Source organism: Coregonus lavaretus (assembly GCF_964263955.1).
Source record: "Coregonus lavaretus genome assembly, chromosome: 34".
Lineage (NCBI taxonomy): Eukaryota > Metazoa > Chordata > Actinopteri > Salmoniformes > Salmonidae > Coregonus > Coregonus lavaretus.
The window spans coordinates 12,326,070-12,347,395 of record NC_140021.1 but is presented as its reverse complement, the minus strand read 5'-3'; the positions used below and the strand labels follow the sequence as shown (position 1 = coordinate 12,347,395).

The 21,326-nt window shown below is 44.8% G+C and overlaps 1 protein-coding gene and 1 pseudogene across 2 annotated transcripts in view; both read right to left on the bottom strand.

Annotated features, from left to right (window-relative positions):
- Nucleotides 1-280: 280 nt before the first annotated feature.
- Nucleotides 281-15,351, bottom strand: LOC311109285 (protein CIP2A-like; annotated as a pseudogene). Its single transcript has 12 exons — nucleotides 15,305-15,351; nucleotides 2,865-2,990; nucleotides 2,654-2,780; nucleotides 2,411-2,523; nucleotides 2,131-2,254; nucleotides 1,880-2,066; nucleotides 1,647-1,792; nucleotides 1,228-1,543; nucleotides 874-1,071; nucleotides 708-769; nucleotides 482-579; nucleotides 281-400 (listed from the first exon to the last, which is right to left on the bottom strand). The product of its transcript is annotated as a protein CIP2A-like (transcript).
- The window catches only part of LOC311109284 (SH2 domain-containing protein 1B-like), a gene marked incomplete at its 5' end in the record, with an annotated part of 8,349 nt that continues 2,126 nt past the window's right edge, over nucleotides 15,104-21,326 (bottom strand). The window contains 3 exons of the mRNA XM_084152116.1: nucleotides 15,104-15,398; nucleotides 15,541-15,709; nucleotides 15,817-15,880. Coding sequence (XP_084008242.1) covers nucleotides 15,358-15,398; nucleotides 15,541-15,709; nucleotides 15,817-15,880 — 274 coding nt within the window. The 3' untranslated portion in view covers nucleotides 15,104-15,357. The remainder of the gene's footprint in view (nucleotides 15,399-15,540; nucleotides 15,710-15,816; nucleotides 15,881-21,326) is intronic.

Here is a 21,326-nt window from a genome sequence, read left to right as displayed (position 1 = left end):
CCCCAGGAAGAGTAGCTGCTGTCTTGGCAGCAGCTAATGGGGATCCATAATAAATACAAATAGCCAAGTAATCATTACTCATTGTGTATTTATTATTACTTTTATCATTCCATGTTATTACTTTTCTATTATTTCTCTATTTCCTTTCTCTCAGAATTGTTGGTGCAGGGCCCGTAAGTAAGCATTTCACTGTTAGTCTACACCTGTTGTTTACCAAGCATGTGACAAATACAATTTGATTTGATTGAGCTTGTTTATGTGTGTGTGTGTGTTCAGTCACTCACACTAGCGAAGGAAAGTCTGGGAGAGGCGTGGCCTCAAACAGTAGACAAACGGTCTGAACATGCTTTTTGTGATTGGACGTGAGCGCCAGAGAGAGGGGTGTGACCATCCTCTGGTCCTATAGGGAGAGAGATTTAACGTGTCAATCATTTAGCTCAGCTCCACAGGTGTGTGAGTGAGTGAGTGAGTGAGTGTGTACCTGTAGTATTCTGTAGAAGCTGGTCTCCATGTCCTTCACCTGCTGTCTCAGTTTACTCATCAACTCCAGTCTTCAACACCGCCTCACCACACACTTGACTGGAACACACACACACATCATTTTGAGCCCATCTCTTTGATTTGAGAATGCTTGATGCCTGTGTTGACGCATTTGCTGTGTGTGTGTGTGTTATCTTAATATGTTAATATCTTAAGGGGTCACTAACCTGAGGCAGTCGTGGTCGGTGAGGGGGTTGTTGTTATGGCAACAGGAGAGCAGTATTTCCACCTGAGAGAGACAGACCTGGGAGCTCACCTGACAAGACACCATGCTACGCAGAGTCCTCATTACACAGCAGTGGAAGAGTTAAGGCTGATCACACACACACAGACCAACACAGATCCCAGCCTCAACATGTAAAATATATTTAGTAGCAGGCTGGTGGTGCGTGTGGTGCGTATGCAGTGTGTTCTGAGCTGGCTGTGTGGTGCAGTTGGGTCCAGTCCCTGTAGTAGACCCAACACCCTTGGAACCAACAACTCAACGAAGCCCAACACACACACAGACACAACCTCAGAACCCAATGCCTCCTGAAGAGAAACACATAAGAAAAGACAAAGAGAAATCCAAGTAAGTCACTTTGGCTGTACATACAGGAGTTATCAATGATTTAGACTGGATGATGAAAACTTTGTAGATACAGGCTTCCACTTTTAGTTCTGTACGTCCACGTTGGGCTGCCGTACCTCCAGTAGTTCAGTCAGCAGCTGCAGTGCCTGTAGACAGCATGACTCCTCCCCGTCAGCCGGAGAGCTGAGCCATTGGATGAGAGCTAAGCCCAGCTCTGTTTTCTGGCCTGCGTCTAGGCCCACCTCCAGTCTGCAGATTGCAGCTTGGAGCCGTGGGATGGCGGGACAGAACACAACCTCACACAGCAGACGCCTCAGGCCTGACAAACCACACAGAGCCAGGAGCAGCTCCAACACCTTGGTAGCAGAGTCCGGGTCTTTGACATGTAGCAGACCCAACACCTGAGACACGCACATTGAGAAGTGCTCATACCTACAGAGAGAGAAAGGAGGGAGAGACATACACAACATAACTTTTACTGTTCTATAAAAGTGTGTGAGCGTGTGCATGTGTGTGTTTGTGTGCCTGTGTGTACCTGGTCTGGTAGTCAGCTATCTTGGGGTTCCTCAGTAGGTCCACCAGTAGGTCTACAGAGTACTTCCTGGTTAGAGTTCCGTCGCCGTTGACGATGATGTTGAAGATCAGCTGGAACGTCTGGTGGATGTTCTTAGCATGGAACAGCTGACACACACACACACACACCAGAGAGATAGTAGTCACAACCAGAACCAAAGATAGAGAAAACATTGGTGTGTGTGTGTGTGTTACCTTCTCCCCCACATCCTCATTGAGAGTGAGGCTAGCCAGTATGGAGAGAGCAAACACCACCACCGTCAAACTGTTGTCGGCCAGAAAGGTAAATCAGGGTACGGTAGAACGCCTTGACATTACTCTGTAGGAACCCACACACACAGGTTAATCAACGTACAGTAGAACTCCTTCACATTACAACAACCTGTTACATCAAAGAGTAGCGAGAGAAAGAGAAGTAAGGAGAGAAGAGAGGGTGAGTACAACACAAAAAGAGAGAAAGGGTGAACAGACAGTGGTAGAGAAGATGAGAAAGTGTATGAATTCATGGATGTAGTTGGAACAGTGGATTATCCGGGCGTTGTAAGTGAGCCTCTGTAGCACCTGTAGACACTGACACACAGAGAGAGACAGAGAGTTACTACAGCAATAGCTGAACAATCACATCCTACAGCCATGTTTCTCACCAGAGTTTTGGCCTTGTGTAGCTCCATAGTTCTACCGCTGGTTTAGTCTCTTCATGTCATTTCGGTGAGTGTGTTGTCATACCTGTAGTACCAATGGCTCTCTGGGGGTGGCGCTGTGGCAGCGGATGATGGAGGCCAGAGTGTTGGTCAGGTTATAACTGCTCTGGAGAACCACTCTGCTCTCATCAACACAGGCTTGGAGAGAAAACACACACACACACATCATAGTATAGCTGTAAGACTAGTTCAATCATTTGTCTATTGTTTTTTGACAAGACATTATTTGAAATAAATGCATTGGGAACTAGTCAGTGTATGTGTGTACCAAGTTGGGCCAATAGAGAGATGATGGTTCCTGTGAGTGCAGGGCTAGTGTTGGGGTCTCCTGCCAGCTCCACCAGTCGTGTGTGTGTGTGTGTGTGTAGGAGCTTTCAGGACTGCAGCACGGTCGTCTGTTGTCATCGGGCCAGGTGCTGCCCAGTGAGTGTGTTCACTGTCATCTTGATTCATATCTTCCTAAGTTTGTGCTTTGGCACAGTGTGGACATGTTGAAACTGACCTCCACTTGTTTATGCAGCTGGGCAGTGTTATGGGCCGTCCTGTTGCCTCTGTACTGGTGGATGGCCAGCAGGAAAGACTTCAGACATGTTGTTACATCCATTCTGCAACACAACAACAATTCTGACCTCAGTAGCAGCTATGATCAACTGGCTGTATGATAGTGTTCATCAGTTCAGCCAAAAAGTATAGCTAGCTACTGTTTTTTAATCTAAGTGGCTTAACTATAGCTGATAGCTAGCTTGACAACTTGTTATCTAGCTAGCTGCTAGCAAAATGACGTTAGCTAGCAAAGGAACACACATTTTTCAGACAAGAAGTGGCAAATTATAAACAGCATTAGCTAGCAAACATTGATTACCATCATTTAAGTAACTTATACACCCATATATTCACCAATTTGATAAGAAATGATATCGTACTTTCAGTTCATTTAACTGTCCTCTTCTATCACAGAGTTTACGGCTCGCCCATACATCCTCCCGCTTCAAACTTCGAATAGCACAACAGCCAATGAGGTACTGAAGGTGGACCACAGCTCATTCGTGCAACCAAAATGTTTAATTGTCTAAACAAATTACACAAATGTATGTATTTTGCAACTAATAGAACCATATCAAACCAAAGTAAAGGGATGTTTAAATAATTTAGATAACTATTTAAATAATTGCTGTAAAAAAGAAACCAGCCTTAGAACAATCATCACCCCCCCCCAGTTAACATACACTTTGAAGATTCTAAGTATTACGTAGGCAGGTGTCATACACTTCATGACCGAAATGCGCAAACTAGGCAAGTCCGTGCCAGGCAAGTCTTTAGACCCCTTTCTGTGTTTGCAAACATTGCCGCACGAGGACGATGCGCGCAAGTTGGTGGCAGAACACCAGGGAGTTCTTATAGAACGCCAGCAAAAAAGCCTCTATTTATCAAATCAAATTTTATTTGTCACATGCGGCGAATACAACAGGTGTAGACCTTACAGTGAAATGCTTACTTACAAGCCCTTAACCAACAATGCAGTTAAAAAAAAAAAAAGAGTGTTAAGAAAGTATTTACTAAATAAACTGAAGTAACCAATAACAAAATAAAATAAAGCAGAAAATAGAAAAATAACAAATAATTAAAGAGCAACAATAAAATGGTAGAGCACGGCGCTTGTAACGCCAAGGTAGTGGGTTCGATCCCCGGGACCACCCATACACAAAAAAAAAAAAAAAAATGTATGCACGCATGACTGTAAGTCGCTTTGGATAAAAGCGTCTGCTAAATGGCATATTATTATTATATTATTAAATAACAGTAACGAGGCTATATACAGGGGGTACCGATACAGAGTCAATGTGCGGGGGCACAGGTTAGTCGAGGTAATTGAGGTAATATGTACATGTAGGTAGAGGTAAAGTGACTATTCATAGATAATAAACTGAGAGTAGCAGCAGCGTAAAAATGGGGGGGGGGGGGGGGGGGGGGGGGGGGCTGCCTTGCGGTCAGAGGCCGAGCAGTTGCCATACCAGGCAGTGATGCAACCAGTCAGGATGCTCACGATGGTGCAGCTGTATAACTTTTTGAGGATCTGAGGACCCATGCCAAATCTTTTCAGACTCCTGAGGGGGAATAGTTGTTGTTGTGCCCTCTTCACGACTGTCTTGGTGTGTTCGTTGGTGATGTGGACACCAAGGAACTTGAAGCTCTCAACCTGCTCCACTACAGCCCTGTCGATGAGAATGGGGGCGTGCTCGGCCCTCCGTTTCCTGTAGTCCACGATCATCTCCTTTTGTCTTAATCACGTTGAGACAAAGGTTGTTATCCTGGCACCACACTGCCAGGTCTCTGACCACCTCCCTACAGGCTGTCTCATCGTTGATCAGGCCTACCACTGTTGTGTCGTCGGCAAACTTAATGATGGTGTTGGAGTCGTGCCTGGCCATGCAGTCATGGGTGAACAGAGAGTACAGGAGGGGACTGTGCACGCACCCCTGAGGGGCCCCTGTGTTGAGGATCAGTGTAGCAGATGTGTTGTTACCTACCCTTACCACCTGGGGGCGGCCCGTCAGGAAGTCCAGGATCCAGTTGCAGAGGGAGGTGTTTAGTCCCAGGGTCCTTAGCCTAGTGATGAGCTTAGAGGGCACTATGGTGTTGAACACTGAACTGTAGTCAATGAACAGCATTCTCACGTAGGTGTTCCTTTTGTCCAGGTGGGAAAGGGCAGTGTGGAGTGCAATAGAGATTGCGTCATCTGTGGATCTGTTGGGGCGGTATGCAAATTGGAGTGGGTCTAGGGTTTCTGGGATAATGGTGTTGATGTGAGCCATGACCAGCCTTTCAAAGCACTTCATGGCTACAGACGTGAGTGCTACGGGTCGGTAGTCATTTAGGCAGGTTACCTTGGTGTTCTTGGGCACAGGGACTATGGTGGTCTGCTTGAAACATGCACATGACTCGGTCAGGGACAGGTTGAAAATGCAAGTGAAGACACTTGCTAGTTGGTCAGCGCATGCTCGGAGTAAACGTCCTGGTAATCCATCTGGCCCTGCAGCCTTGTGAATGTTGACCTGTTTAAAGGTCTTACTCACATCGGCCACAGAGAGCGTGATCACACAACTGGTGCTCTCATGCATGCTTCAGTGTTGCATGCCTCGAAGCACGCATAGAAGGCATTTAGCTTGTCTGGGAGGCTCGTGTCAATGGGCCGCTCGACCAGTGACACGATGCACTCATGTTGCTTATGAGTGCATTTCACACTACTTTTGGATTATAATTGGATTTTAAGGCTCGTGTGAATGTTCTGCTTAATATAATGTTTGTGTCATCATCGCAAATCAACTGCATTATACTTAAACACTTCAACTTCAGCCAATAAAATGTCTCTTTGGCTAGCTTTTGCTACAGCCTATATCAATGAGCATTAGCATTCTAGCTAACAACTTCTGCATCCAAAATAGTTATTTTGCAAAGATCACAACCAAATGTAATCTTAGAGACTGTTCAAGCAAGAATCAAAACATAATTGTAAGCGTATGAAAACCCCAAAAAGTTATTTTGTTTAGAAGTAATACAAAACGTAAAACTAGGCTATGTTGAATGGGCGCAGATGGCGATGGCTTTCTTACTGCAGCCAATAGTCGCTAGCATCTGTGCATGAAGTCAGTGTGTTGTTTACTGGAAAGGGGTCTATAGAGTGCCACAGTATGAGTCATAATACCCATAAAACCTAGCAGTCAAACAGGGAAATGGTTCCAATCGTTTATCCACCATTCATTTTTCCCATAGGGGATTTTAGAAACACTTCATGTAAGGGCTGTGTTTCGTGTAGGCTTACCCTGATATGACGTTTTGATAACCATGTAACTCTCTCTAGGACAAGGTGACTTTAATTTCAATTTCTTTATCCCCTTTTTCTCCCCAATTTCGATCTTGTCTCATCGCTGCAACTCCCCAACGGGCTCGGGAGGCGAAGGTCAAGTCATGCGTCCTCCGAAACATGACCCGCCAAACCGCGCTTCTTAACACCCGCCCACTTAACCAGGAAGCCAGCTGCACCAATGTGTCGGAGGAATCACTGTTCAACTGATGACCGAGGTCAGCCTGCAGGCGCCCGGCCCGCCACAAGGAGTCGCTAGAGCGCGATGAGCCAAGTAAAGCCTCCCAGGCCAAACCCTCCCCTAACCCGGACGACTCTGGGCCAATTGTGTGCCGCCCTATCGAACTCCCGATCACGGCCGGTTGTGATACAGCCCAGGATCAAACCCGGGTCTGTAGTGATGCCTCTAGCACTGCGATGCAGTGCCTTAGACCACTGCATCACTCGGAAGGCCCCGGACAAGGTGACTTTTATCAATATATTCGCCTGTATTTACCCCCCCAAAAATGAAATGCTAATTAGCTGCTAATGTGCCTATCATAAATAACTACTAATGACATTATGATCTGGACGAGACTGCAGAATCGAGGCAAAGGTAAGAATCTCTGTATTAACTATCTAGTATTAGCTAAATGCAGTAATTAATAAATTGGCTAAATTTCTTTACATTGACAGTTCTGTGAACTGTCCTGTGCATGTTTTAAATGGACACAATACCTGTCAACAAAGGTGTCAGCTAGAAATAACGTGCAGCAGCTTGCAGGGATTTGTAGTTTTACATGATATCTACTTTGATGCTAATTAGTATTTTCGAATCTGAGAGTAAATAGAGCCAAATATATTAATAAAAGTCACTTTGTCTGAGAGAGATTTACATGGTTATCAAAACGTCACGCCAGGGTAAGCCTACACAAAACACAGCACTTATTTGAAGTGTTTCTATGGGGAAAATGAATGGTGTAAAAATTATTGGAACCCTTTCCCTGTTTGACCTCTAAGTTTTATGGGTATTATGACACCTCCACTGTGGGGCTCTATTTGTATTTGTATTTATTATGGATCCACATTAGCTGCTGCCAAGGCAGCAGCTACTCTTTCTGGGGTCCAGCACAATTAAGGCAGTTATATATTTTAAAAACATTACAATACATTATTAACAGATATCACAACATATTAAGTGTGTGCCCTCAGGCCTCTACTCTACTATCACATATCTATAACACAAAATTCATGTGTACGTGTGTATAGTGCGTATGTTATTGTGTGTGTATGCATGTGTCAATGTTTGCGTTGCTTCACGGTCCCCGCTGTTCCATAAGGTGTATTTTTATCAGTTTTTTAAATCTAATTTTACTGCTGGCATGAGTTACTTGATGCCTCTATGTAGTACTGTGCCCTCCCATAGTCTGTTCTTGACTTGGGGACTGTGAAGAGACCTCTGGTGTCATGTCTTGTGGGGTGTGCATGGGTGTCCGAGCTGTGTGCCAGTAGTTCAAACAGACAGCTCGGTGCATTCAACATGTCAATACGTAGTGATGAAGTCAATCTCTCCTCCACTTTGAGCCAGGAGAGATTGACATGCATATTATTAATGTTAGCTCTCTGTGTACATCCAAGGGCCAGCCGTGCTGCCCTGTTCTGAGCCAATTGCAATTTTCTTAAGTCCCTCTATGTGGCACCTGACCACATGACTGAACAGTAGTCCAGGTGCGACAAAACTAGGGCCTGTAGGACCTGCCTTGTTGATAGTGCTGTTGTGACGAGTACTGAGTATATGAAGAGGCAGGACGTAGACGCAGGAATCAACAATGTAAAGGTTTACTTAACACTGAGCAAGAGAACAACAAAGAATGAGTACACGACATGACACTAACAATCACACACACAACACAACACTGAACAGTCCAGGGCTATATAAGGGTGGTGATGAGGTGCAGGTGCGCTGGAGGTGATTAGGGTGCATTGGGTTTCCATTCCGGTGTTGCCGAGGTGGTGCGCTCAGACTGGTGGCTCAGTAGACCGGCGAATCGGGGAGCAACGGGGGGAGACGTGACAGTACCCCCCCCTCCCGGACGCGAGGCTCCCGCCGCAGGACATCACCAGCCAGGAGGACATCACCAGCCAGGAGGACGACCCCGAGGCGAGGAGCAGGCCGGTCAGGGCAGCGACAGTGGAAGTCCCGAATTAGGTTAGGGTCCAGAACGTCCCCAGCCGGAACCCAGCTCCTCTCCTCAGGACCATAACCCTCCCAGTCCACCAGGTAACGGAGCCGTCCCCCACAGAACCTGGAGTCCAGCAGGTCCCTCACTGCTTACACCGGACTCCCGTCAATGTCCAGGGGCAGGGGGGGGGGGGACCAGGAACTACCGGCCAGAGGAGAGACACATGAAAAATGGGTGAGACACGGTAGTGAGAGGGAAGGAGCAGCCGGTACGGCCCCACAAACCGGGGGCTCAGTTTCTTGCAGGGCAGGCGGAGAGGGAGGTTTTTAGTGGACAGCCAGACATGATCACCAGGCTGGAATACGGGGGCCTCACTGCGGTGGCGGTCGGCTTGGTCCTTCTGCCGACGAATGGCCCTCTGGAGATGGACATGGGCGGCGTCCCAGACCTGTCTGGCCCTGCGGAACCACTCGTCGACAGCGGGCAAGGGGCCAGGGCCGGCTGGTACCCCAGGACGCACTGGAAGGGAGTGAGCCCTGTGAAGGAGTGAACGAGGGAGTTCTGGGCATATTCTGCCCAGGGAAGAAACCTCGCCCACTCACCCTGCCGGTCCTGACAGTGGCAACGAAGAAACCTCCCCAGCTCCTAGTTCATGTGCTCCACCTGCCCATTCAACTGAGGCCTATACCTGGAAGTGAGGCTGGCTATGGCCCCGATCTTCTCCAGGAAAGCCTTCCACACTCGGGAGGTGAATTGGGGGCAACGGTCCGAGACGATGTCCTCCAGATGTCCATCATGCCGGAAGACCTGTTGGAACAGGACCTCAGAACCAATCTACGACCACCAGGACTGTGTTGAAGCCGTCAGAATGTGGGAGGTCGGTGACAAAGTCTATGGACAGGTGTGACCAAGGTCGCTGAGGCACTGGGAGAGGAACTAGTTTGCTTGCCGGGGCATTCCGAGGTGTCTTCGTTTGGGCACATACGGAACAGGAGTTGATATAGTGGGAGACATCAGTAGCCAAGGTTGGCCACCAGTATTTCTGTGAGAGAGAATGTAGGGTGTGTGTAATACCGGAGTGCCCTGCCCCAAGGGTGGTGTGCGCCCAGATCAGCAGGCGGTCACGGACCCTGGGGGGTACATACACGCGCCCCGGAGAGGCGTTGGCAGGCACTGGGTCCTCCTGAGCCGCCAGGCGGATGTCTTCGTCCACATCCCAAACGACAGGTGCCAGGATGAGAGACGGAGGCAGATCCTTCCTTTCTCCGGTATGGTGCATCCTGGAGAGTGCGTCGGCTTTCACATTCTGGGATCCTGGGCGGTAGGACAGAATAAGCTGAAAGCGAGTAAGAAATTGGGCCCACCTGGCTTGACGAGAGTTCATCCGTTTCGCTGTCCGTATGTGCTCCAAATTCCAGTGAGAATCTGGAATGGATGGACTGCGCCCTCCAGCCAGTGTCTCCATTATTCCAGAGCGAGGGCCACCGCCAACAGATCCCTGTCTCCAACTCCATAGTTCCTCTCTGCGGGGCTAAGATTTTTCAAGAAAAAAGCACAGGGATATATTTTCTCTGGCTTACCTTGTCGCTGGGAGAGGACCCCACCCAACGCCCTCCTCAGATGCGTCTACCTCCAGGATGAAAGGACGAGCTGGATCTGGATGTTTTAGGAGGGGCGCTGTGCTGAACCTCTCCTTCAGCCTCTTGAAGGCAGCATCAGCCTCAGGGTTCCAGGCCAGCTTCTGAGGCCCACCCTTAAGGAGAGAGGTGAGTGGGGCGGCTATGGAGCTGAAGGACCTGATGAAACGTGCAAAGCCCAGGACTGTAGGCCTGTCCATGGCTATATAGGGGTGGTGACGAGATGATTATAATAATATAATATAATATGCCATTTAGCAGACGCTTTTATCCAAAGCGACTTACAGTCATGCGTGCATACATGTTTGTGTATGGGTGGTCCCGGGTATCGAACCCACTACCTTGGCGTTACAAGCGCCGTGCTCTACCAGCTGAGCTACAGAGGACCACCATGATGAGGTGCAGGTGCACTGGAGGTGATTAGGGTGCGTTGGGTTTCCATTCCGGTGTTGCGCTCAGACCGGTGGCTCAGTAGACCTGCGAATCAGCGCTGGAGGGGAGCAACAGGAGGAGACATGACAGCTGTTAAGAATGCAGAGCAGCACTTTATTATAGACAGACTTCTCCCCATCCTAGCTACTGTTGTATCAATATGTTTTGACCATGACAGTTTACAATCCAGGGTTACTCCAAGCAAATTAGTCTCCTCAACTTGCTCAATTTCCACATTATTCATTACAATATTTACCCTCTGTGTTCTGTTAGACAGGTAACTCTTTATCCACAATATAGCAGGGGGTGTAAAGCCATAACACATACGTTTTTCATGCAACAGACTATGGTTTGCGCAAAGACAGTACAGTATGAAGATAGGCTAAAACTGCTTCTCCAATAGCAATACCCAATCACACTTGCAGCCGAAGTTGGCTAGCTAATGCTGTATTCAAAACAACTGGGAACTCGGAAATCTCATACTTCCGACTTCAGTGCGTTCAAGTTGGAACGGTCATCCAACTCGTGCCTCTTTCTAGATCTCCGACTTCCGACCTGAAGATCACTGACGTCATGATTTGACTACGTATTTTTCAGAGTTCCCAGTTGTCTTGAACGCACCATAAACTCATGGATAGAAAGAAGTTATGGAGTCTTCTGGCGCCAAACTGCGCATGTGTAGTCCGTAAAATCAAAGGCACTCCTTCGATATAAAGTAGTTATTTGATGAAAATGACCAGTAACCACATTTCCATCCACAGTTTTTATGCGAGTAAAGTCATAATTATTTAATTTTTGTATCATGAAAGCTGTGATGGAAACAGGTATCCATAATAATCTCATAACGTAGACTAGCCTACCAGCACAGCCTGCCTGCAATGTATTTGTGAGCTGTTAGTTAGAGCGCACGTGCCAAGTCCAGAGTAGACACATTTGCTATTCAACAACAGTTTTTGTGACAAATCTATAGGTAGAGTTGAAAATGCGATGGAAACACATTGAACTTCAGATTTGTATTCGGTACATGAAAACTTAAGTGAAAAGGTACATTTTGTGTGCACTATGTCATCGCACACTGATTTTTTATCTGCAACAAGCCTGTTGGGTGGAAACACAACTGGTGGGAAAATGTGCATATATTCTTTATACAGATTTGAGAATATTTGCATGAAAATCTGTCACCAATTGGATGGAAACCTAGCTAGTTTGTCACTTTCAAGAGGTTGGAGTAATAACGTGTTGAACTACCTAAGAGACTAGCTATGTTTCCATTTTCGTGGCGCAGCGGTCTAAGGCACTGCATCGCTGTGCCACTAGAGATCCTGGTTTGAATCCAATACTATATATATACATGCCCTCCCACCTATCTGTTTTATGTCTCAGGTAGCCCACAAAAGCCAGCATGGATAAAAGGCAATAATTTGCCATATTCTAATAATTCTCATGTGCCAAGGTCCGTGCCATGGTGGAAGATCTGAAATAATTGGATGATGAAACTTGCCAGCCAACCAGAAAAGCAAGGCGACGCAATTCAGGCATTCTTTGAAGTCAGGACAATCCTTGTCCTGCAAAGAAACATTATTGTTATAGTTTAACAAAGTTATTTTGAAAGCAGTAGGCATTTAGAATTAAATATGGAGTGGAGCCTATAGTTACGCGATGACATTAAGTGCTCCGCGTACCTTCAAAAGTATTTGGCAATCATCATTTCTAAAATAAAAAACATGCATTTGTCGCAAGAAAGAAAGTTAGACAAAAGAAAATCCACCCCTGTCGAAATGATATAATTGTTGTTGATCTTTAGAAAATGTCTCCTATATCTGCCGTTTCCATTACCCGTGTCGCAATTATTTTTTGGGGGACATTGCTTTTGCCGAATAAACCTGGGTCAATGGAAACCTGCCTAGGTTGTGCCTTTAGATCTTGAGAAAAAAACTAAAGAAGATTTCTCACTTCTCTCATTGACTTCTCAAACCGCAAACCCTGGCCTGGTCTGTTTGCAAGCGTTCCCGGAAGTAAGTTGATGTTGCGACTTTAGGTTAAGAAAGTCTGAGGTTTGTGCATTTCTGTTGGTCATTGCATGCTTGGCACCGACTAGCCTACATAATATGCGTGTTGTAGGTAACATGCGTGTGTGCAAGTGTGTGTGTGTGTGTGTGTGAAGACTGTGTGTGTGGGGGTGGGGTGGGGGGGGGGGGGGGGGTTGGAAACTGTGGTTGGATAGTATTAGAGTATTGTGGCGTCTGTAAACTCAGAAGAAAAGTCAGAAGGCCTATATATATCACGTATTTGGTCAACCACATGCAGCCATTTGTCTTCTAATGCTTTTTTCATGTTTCCATTCTCAGTAGATAAAATTAGGCAAGAAACATTTTCAGTAAGACACTTTATCTTTAACATAAAAACTTCCCATTAGCTTGGAAATATTTACACATAACTAGATGGTAATTTCCATGAAGAAAAAATGGTGGTACTTGCTTTAACACTTTACAAGTATTTTTGTGGTAGTGGAAGAAGTTTTAAATGTTTTACTTAAGCTAAGCAGTTAAATATAGTCCAAATTAAATTTAGTAAAATTATTGATTACTTTGATAGACTACACTATCAACCTTATTACTTTGGATTGTGGGGTAGTTAGAGCACATATTTCATCACAAATAACTACACTCAGGCTAGCCTACTACACTTTTAGACACTCTCCTACTCGAATACCACAGTATATGCAAATTGTAATAGTAGAGGACAGAAGACAAGTCAAATCAAATCAAATCAGGAGGCATTGTTGAAGTTTCAAATAAATAAATCAACTTTATTGGGGTGTGTTCAGTACGCAGATTTTGTTGCAAAATGTTTTGTATGTTGCAAAACATTTTGCAACAGAAACCGTTTACTCCAAACAGAAACCATTTTGCAACGAAAACGAGAGTGTATATTGGACAAATTCAGGTCGGTCCCTTATGTAGGTAAGTCCCATCCCGTTTCATTCCGTTTGCTTCCGTTTGGTTTTAAGACTGTAAACGGTTTCCTTTGCAAGACGTAATGAATACACCCCAGTGCCCTCTGTCCTCTGATTCAGGGAAGGCTAGCTCCCGAGTGGCGCAGTGGTCTAAGGCACTGCATCGCAGTGCTAGCTGTGCCACTAGAGATCTTGGTTCGAATCCAGGCTCTGTCGTAGCCGGCTGCGACCGGGAGACCCATGGGGCGGCGCACAATTGGCCCATGGTAGGGGAGGGAATGGCCGGCAGGGATGTAGCTCAGTTAGTTCGATTCCCATGGGGGGCAGTACGAAAAATAAATATGTATGCACTCACTAACTGTAAGTCGCTCTGGATAAGAGTGTCTGCTAAATGACTTAAAAGTGAAACACACTTTTTACGGCAGGGGACCTTGCAGAGAGGTGAGAAAACAAGTGTGACAAAACAAGTGGATGTGTGTGAGCATGAGCATGAGTAGGGGGGAAGGTAAAAAAAAAAAAACACACACAGTTGGTTACATAACAGCATTTTAATTGAGTTAGGGGAAAGGTAGATAAAAATTGGTATTTACAAAACTGTTTTTTTATTTAAGCTAGGGACATTTACACATTACATCTTAGTCTTATCCAGAGTAGGCCTAAATCTTTACAAGTTTATTGAAATGCTGAAGTAAACTCTATTCGGAATGCCATAGTGACAAAAACATAATAATGTTTCTAAATTCATATGATGAATGACAACAGTCAATTATATAGATGTTTCTATGGTGTGTGTGTGTGCACTGATATTATGCACACTCACAAGACTATATATACACATTATACATACATACATACACTCACTCACACACACCACACTGACACTCTCATACAAACCCATACACATTTACATACACTACATACGCACACACACACAACACATACACGCATACCTACGTCGCACAAACACACATAATTTGCTGCTGCTACTCTGTTCTTTATTTTACTCTTATTATTATCTATCCTGATGCCTAGTCACTTTATCCTGCCTTCATGTACATATCTACCTCAAATACCTCATACTTCTGCACATTGATATGGTACTGATACTGGCGGCAGGTAGCTTAGCGGTTAAGAGCGTTGTGCCAGTAACTGAAAGGACGCTGGTTCTAATCCCCGAGCCGACTAGGTGAAAAATCTGTCTGTGCCCTTGAGCAAGGCACTTAACCCTAATTGCTCCTGTAAGTCGCTCTGGATAAGAGCGTCTGCTAAATGACTAAAATGGTACTCCCTGTGGCCCCACTTGCCGAAGGTGTCTCAGGGAGAGTGGAATTTACAATTCACACGTGTATTAATACACACTTGTAGATGTGTAAGATAGGACAAATATAAGCACCCACCAAATTATTATTATATAGCTTAATTCTTGTGTTTTTTATTCCTCTTGTGTTACTATTTAAAATATATACAGTATATATATGTATATTTTTACTCTGTATAGTTGGGAAGGGCTCGTAAGCAAGCATTTCACGGTAAAGTCTACACCCGTTGTATTCGGCGCATGTGACAAATAAAACTTGATTTTAACTTCCACTTCAACAAACAGACAAACACTATTCTCTCTGATAATCTCAGCAGCTCTGGCACACAGAACAGCACACAACACATTGCATTAGGCAGGGGCGGACTGGCATTTCTAACACACCAGTCAATTTTTTCCCTTGAGGCCCCCATTATTAGCCAGATAATGATCATTTAGCTAAATTGGACTAGCACATCTGGCATTTGCCCGAAATGCCAGATGGCCAGTCCGCCCCTGGCATCAGGATCAGTAAACACAACCTGCCTGAAGGCACCACACCAATATATTTACAGGCTCATAGATGATGTAGGCCAGGGGTCAGGGTTCAGGGGTGTGCTGCTGAATCAAGAGGGCAGGACAACAACGTAGTCTGATGCATCCACATCTAGACCAGAGAGGGACAGAGAAAGGAAAGTATTGAGTCGCTAATTAAGAATGATAACAATCTGGACACCTGATAAAGGTCCTAAAAAAAGTCAGTGACAGAAGGAAGTGAAACGAACAGACAGACAGACAGTGTTACTTACTCTCATAATCAGACACCTCGTCGATGACATTGGGGGCGGGGAGTTGTAGCAGTGTCTTCCTCTTGATTGAGTGACGCAGATGCTGAGCCAATCCCTGCCCTCGACGCTTATAATGGCGGATCAGCTCCTCTAATGTCTTAAAGAATTTCTCCTCTACACCAGACGATGTCTACACACAGACAGACAGACCATCAGAAACACACACAAATGCAAGCAGGAATGCACACACACACACACAAACATAAACACACACACACATACACACACAGGGTGTACCTGCAAGGTGTAGTTTCCAGTGTGGGTCTGGAGGATTCTGTAGGTATACACCACCTTCTGTTTACTGCAGAAACACAACACACAAATACACACACATCAGTCACACCAGAGAGCGAATTGAATCATTTCAAATTCAAATAACTTTTATTTCCTGAGAGGGAACTTCTGTGTGGTGACAGGTTGATACATCCAAGATCCATGACATCATAGCAACATAGAACACAAAAACATGTACAGTATAATAGATTAGATTAGAAGCAATCTATGCAATCACAGGCTATACAAAACATTAGGAACACCTGCTCTTTCCATGACATAGACTGACCAGGTAAATCCAGGTGAAAGCTACGATCCCTTATTGATGTCACTTGTTAAATCCACTTAAATCAGTGTAGATGAAGGGGAGGAGACAGGTTAAAGAAGGATTTTTAAGCCTTGAGACAATTGAGACATGGATTGTAAAGCGAACTAGATGGAATATGGGGAAAAATGCACCAAATTCTTTTTTAATCTTCAACATAGAAATACTCCCAAAAAGAATTTACTGAAACTTGTTACAAATGACGGAGTCACCCATGATTCACCAAACAATATTTTGAAAGAAGCAAAGTAAGCAAAGTACTTTAAGCATATGTTTTCATTTCAATCTCCTCCATCTCCACTAACCAAAGTTAATTGTAAGGATTTTTTCCTATTAATAATGTAAAATTAACAGCTGTACAGAAAGACTAATGTGAAGGCCAAATTACAGAGGAGGAACTTCTTGATGAAATTAAAGCCTTTAAGTCTGGGAAAACTCCAGGGCTGGATGGCATACCAGTTGAAGTATACCAAACCTTTTTTGATGTACTCAGAGGAACATTATTAGCATGTTTTAACCACTCCTATTAAAATGGTAGATTATCAGATACTCAACAAGAAGGTCTGATTTCATTATTACTGAAACAGGACCCAAGTGGTAAATATAAAGATCCAGTCCATTAAAAAAATTGGAGGCCCCTTATACTTCAGTGTTGTGATGCTAAAATTCGAGCAAAATGCATAACGCATAGAATTAAAAAGGTATTGTTGGATATTATTCCTCCTAATCAGACAGATTTTTTACATGGACGATACATTGGTGATAATATAAGACAAGTACTGGAAACAATAGAACACTATGAAAAATCTGGGAAACATGGCCTGGTATTCATAGCTGACTTTGAAAAGGCTTTTGATGAAGTACAACTGGAAGTTGTAAGCTAGGTCCAATAGGTTACTTAACAGCTTCTACCCCCAAGCCATAAGAGTGCTACACAGTTAATCAAATGGCTACCCAGACTAATTGCATTGACCCCCTTTTTTACGTTGCTGCTACTTACTGTTTATTATCTATGCATAGTCACTTTACCCCTACCTACATGTACATATTCAAATCAAAATCAAATCAAATTTTATTTGTCACATGCACCAAATGCGACGGGTGTGGATCTTACAGTGAAATGCTTACTTACAAGCCCTTAACCAACAATGCAGTTTTAAGAATACCTAAAAAAATAAGAAATAAAAGTAACAAATAATTAAGGAATAGCAGTAAAATAACAATGGCGAGGCTATATACAGGGGGAACTCAGTTGGTAGAGCATGGCGCTTGCAACGCCAGGGCTGTGGGTTCGTTTCCCATGGGGGGCCAGTATGAAAATGTATGCACTCACTAACTGTAAGTCGCTCTGGATAAGAGCGTCTGCTAAATGACTAAAATGTAAATGTAAAATGTAAGTTATATATAAATACCTGGAATATTTCAATTTAGGAGAATCTCTTATACAATGGGTTAAAGTTATGTATAGTAACCCTAGGTGTAAAATAGTAAATAATGGCTACTTCTCTGAAAGTATTAAACTGTCAAGGGGAGTAAAACAAGGTTGTTCACTATTGGCATATCTATTTATTATGGCCATCGAAATGTTAGCTATTAAAATCAGATCCAACAATAATATCAAGTGCCTAGAAATCCAGGGCTTAAAAACAAAGATGTCATTGTATGCTGATGATTCATGTTTTCTTTTAAATCAATTTTTTTTATAGAAAGTTAGCAAAAATATATAAGATCTTGCTACTGTGGAAAGGAAAATACTTTTCTATTTGTGGAAAAACCACCCTGATTAACTCTTTAGTCATATCCCAGTTTAACCTATTTGCTCATGGCCTTGCCTACACCTAGCGACTTGTTTTTTTAACCCTTTTGTGGTGTTTGGGTCTGTGGGAGCCATTTTCAATGTTTACTAAAATAAAAATGATACAATTAATTATTTTTTCAACATAAGACTCATTGGCCTTGGCTCATTTTCTGTGAAGAACATGTAAAATAACACATTTTCATTGAGTGCACACTGTGCACCCCCCTACACATTTATATTACATATGTGGTGTTCGGGTCCACCTGACCCTAGGGTAATATAAGTGTGTGTGTAGGTGAAAACAAGTAAAAATGAAACAAAAAGGTTTGCTGTGTGCCTTCACTCTGGCTTCCTCCTCCCTAGGCCTGCTGTTTCAACATAGCACCAAGAACCTGTCTGCCTGTCTCCCTGCCTGTCTGCCTGTCTCCCTGCCTGTCTCTCTGCCTGTCTGCCTGTCTCCCTGTCTCCCTGCCTGTCTCCCTGCCTGTCTGCCTGCCTGTCTGCCTTTCTCCCTGCCTGTCTGCCTCAGCAACATGCAGCATGCAGGAAGAGAAATATGGATGTAAAAAAATGGTGAAATTGAATGTCTTCTTGATCAAGGAATGAGTCACCTCGCATGGCTGCCGATGTGATAAGAATGCAACCAGGGCCGACACGGATGGCGGTGGTTCATATGCAGGACATAAAGTCTTCTTTTGAACTGTTCATCCCAGACACCACTAATTTGGTGGGAAGGCGTGTTTTTGGAGAGAGATGGAAGGAGATGGATCAAACTAATTTACATGCATACTTTGGGGTTCTTATCCTTGCTGGTGTTTTCAGATCCAATGGGGAATCCATAGAATCCCTGTGGGATGCAGAACCTGGCAGATAACTTTTCCATGCAACAATGTCTCTGGAAACTTCCACATTATTTCCAGGATTATCCGTTTCGATAACCGAGACACCAGACCAGCTCGGCAGCAGAGAGACAAGCTAGCTGCAATCCGGTCAGTGTGGGACAAGTGGGTGGACCGCCTTCCCCTGTTTTACAACCCTGGGCCCAACGTTACTGTTGATGAGCAGCTTATGCCATTAAGGGGCCGCTGCCCCGTCAGGCAGTACATGCCGTCTAAACCCGCAAAATATGGAATCAAGATCTGGGCTGCCTGTGATGCTGCTTCATCATATGCGTGGAACTTGCAAGTGTATACGGGGAAGCCAGATGGAGGAGCCCCTGAGAAGAACCAAAAGATGCGGGTTGTCCTGGACGTGACACAGGGACTCCGTGGCCACAACATCACATGCGATAACTGTTTTACTTCGCACAAGCTAGGACTGGAGCTCCTCGAGGAAGCTGACAAAGGTAGGAACAGTACGAAAAAACAAGCCAGAGCTCCCACCTCAGCTGTTGAATACACGGAACAGGCCTATCAATTCCTCTACGTTTCTGTTCACGGCCGACACGTACAGTGAGGGAAAAAAGTATTTGATCCCCTGCTGATTTTGTACGTTTGCCCACTGACAAAGACATGATCAGTCTATAATTTTAATGGCAGGTTTATTTGAACAGTGAGAGACAGAATAACAACAACAAAATCCAGAAAAACGCATGTCAAAAATGTTAGAAATTGATTTGCATTTTAATGAGGGAAATAAGTATTTGACCCCTCTGCAAAACATGATTTAGTACTTGGTGGCAAAACCCTTGTTGGCAATCACAGAGGTCAGACATTTCTTGTAGTTGGCCACCAGGTTTGCACACATCTCAGGAGGGATTTTGTTCCACTCCTCTTTGCAGATCTTCTCCAAGTCATTAAGGTTTCGAGGCTGACGTTTGGCAACTCGAACGTTCAGCTCCCTCCACAGATTTTCTATGGGATTAAGGTCTGGAGACTGGCTAGGCCACTCCAGGACCTTAATGTGCTTCTTCTTGAGCCACTCCTTTGTTGCCTTGGCCGTGTGTTTTGGGTCATTGTCATGCTGGAATACCCATCCACGACCCATTTTCAATGCCCTGGCTGAGGGAAGGAGGTTCTCACCCAAGATGTGATGGTACATGGCCCCGTCCATCGTCCCTTTGATGCGGTGAAGTTGTCCTGTCCCCTTAGCAGAAAAACACCCCTGAAGCATAATGTTTCCACCTCCATGTTTGACGGTGGGGATGGTGTTCTTGGGGTCATAGGCAGCATTCCTCCTCCTCCAAACACAGCGAGTTGAGTTGATGCCAAACAGCTCGATTTTGGTCTCATCTGACCACAACACTTTCACCCAGTTCTCCTCTGAATCATTCAGATGTTCATTGGCAAACTTCAGACGGCCCTGTATATGTGCTTTCTTGAGCAGGGGGACCTTGCGGGCACTGCAGGATTTCAGTCCTTCACGGCGTAGTGTGTTACCAATTGTTTTCTTGGTGACTATGGTCCCAGCTGCCTTGAGATCCTTGACAAGATCCTCCCGTGTAGTTCTGGGCTGATTCCTCGCCGTTCTCATGATCATTGCAACTCCACGAGGTGAGATCTTGCATGGAGCCCCAGGCCGAGGGAGATTGACAGGTCTTTTGTGTTTCTTCCATTTGCGAATAATCGCACCAACTGTTGTCACCTTCTCACCAAGCTGCTTGGCGATGGTCTTGTAGCCCATTCCAGCCTTGTGTAAGTCTACAATCTTGTCCCTGACATCCTTGGAGAGCTCTTTGGTCTTGGCCATGGTGGAGAGTTTGGAATCTGATTGATTGCTTCTGTGGACAGGTGTCTTTTATACAGGTAACAAGCTGAGATTAGGAGCACTCCCTTTAAGAGTGTTCTCCTAATCCCAGCTCGTTACCTGTATAAAAGACACCTGGGAGCCAGAAATCTTTCTGATTGAGAGGGGGTAAAATACTTATTTCCCTCATTAAAATGCAAATCAATTTATAACATTTTTGACATGCGTTTTTCTGGATTTTTTTGTTGTTATTCTGTCTCACTGTTCAAATAAACCTACCATTAAAATTATAGACTGATCATTTCTTTGTCAGTGGGCAAACGTACAAAATCGATGTGGAAGACCTTGACTAGCCTGCACACAGCCCCTGACCTCAACCCCATCGAACACCTTTGGGATGAATTGGAACGCAGACTGCGAGCCAGTCCTAATCACCCAACATCAGTGCCCAACCTCACTAATGCTCATTTGGCTGAATGGAAGCAAGTCCCCGTAGCAATGTTCCAACATCTAGTGGAAAGCATTCCCAGAAGAGTGGACGCTGTTATAGCAGCAAAGGGGGGACCAACTCCATATTAATGCCTATGATTTTGGAATGAGATGTTCGACAAGCAGGTGTCCACATACATTTGGCCATATAGTGCATCGGAGAGAAGGGGCCTGTAC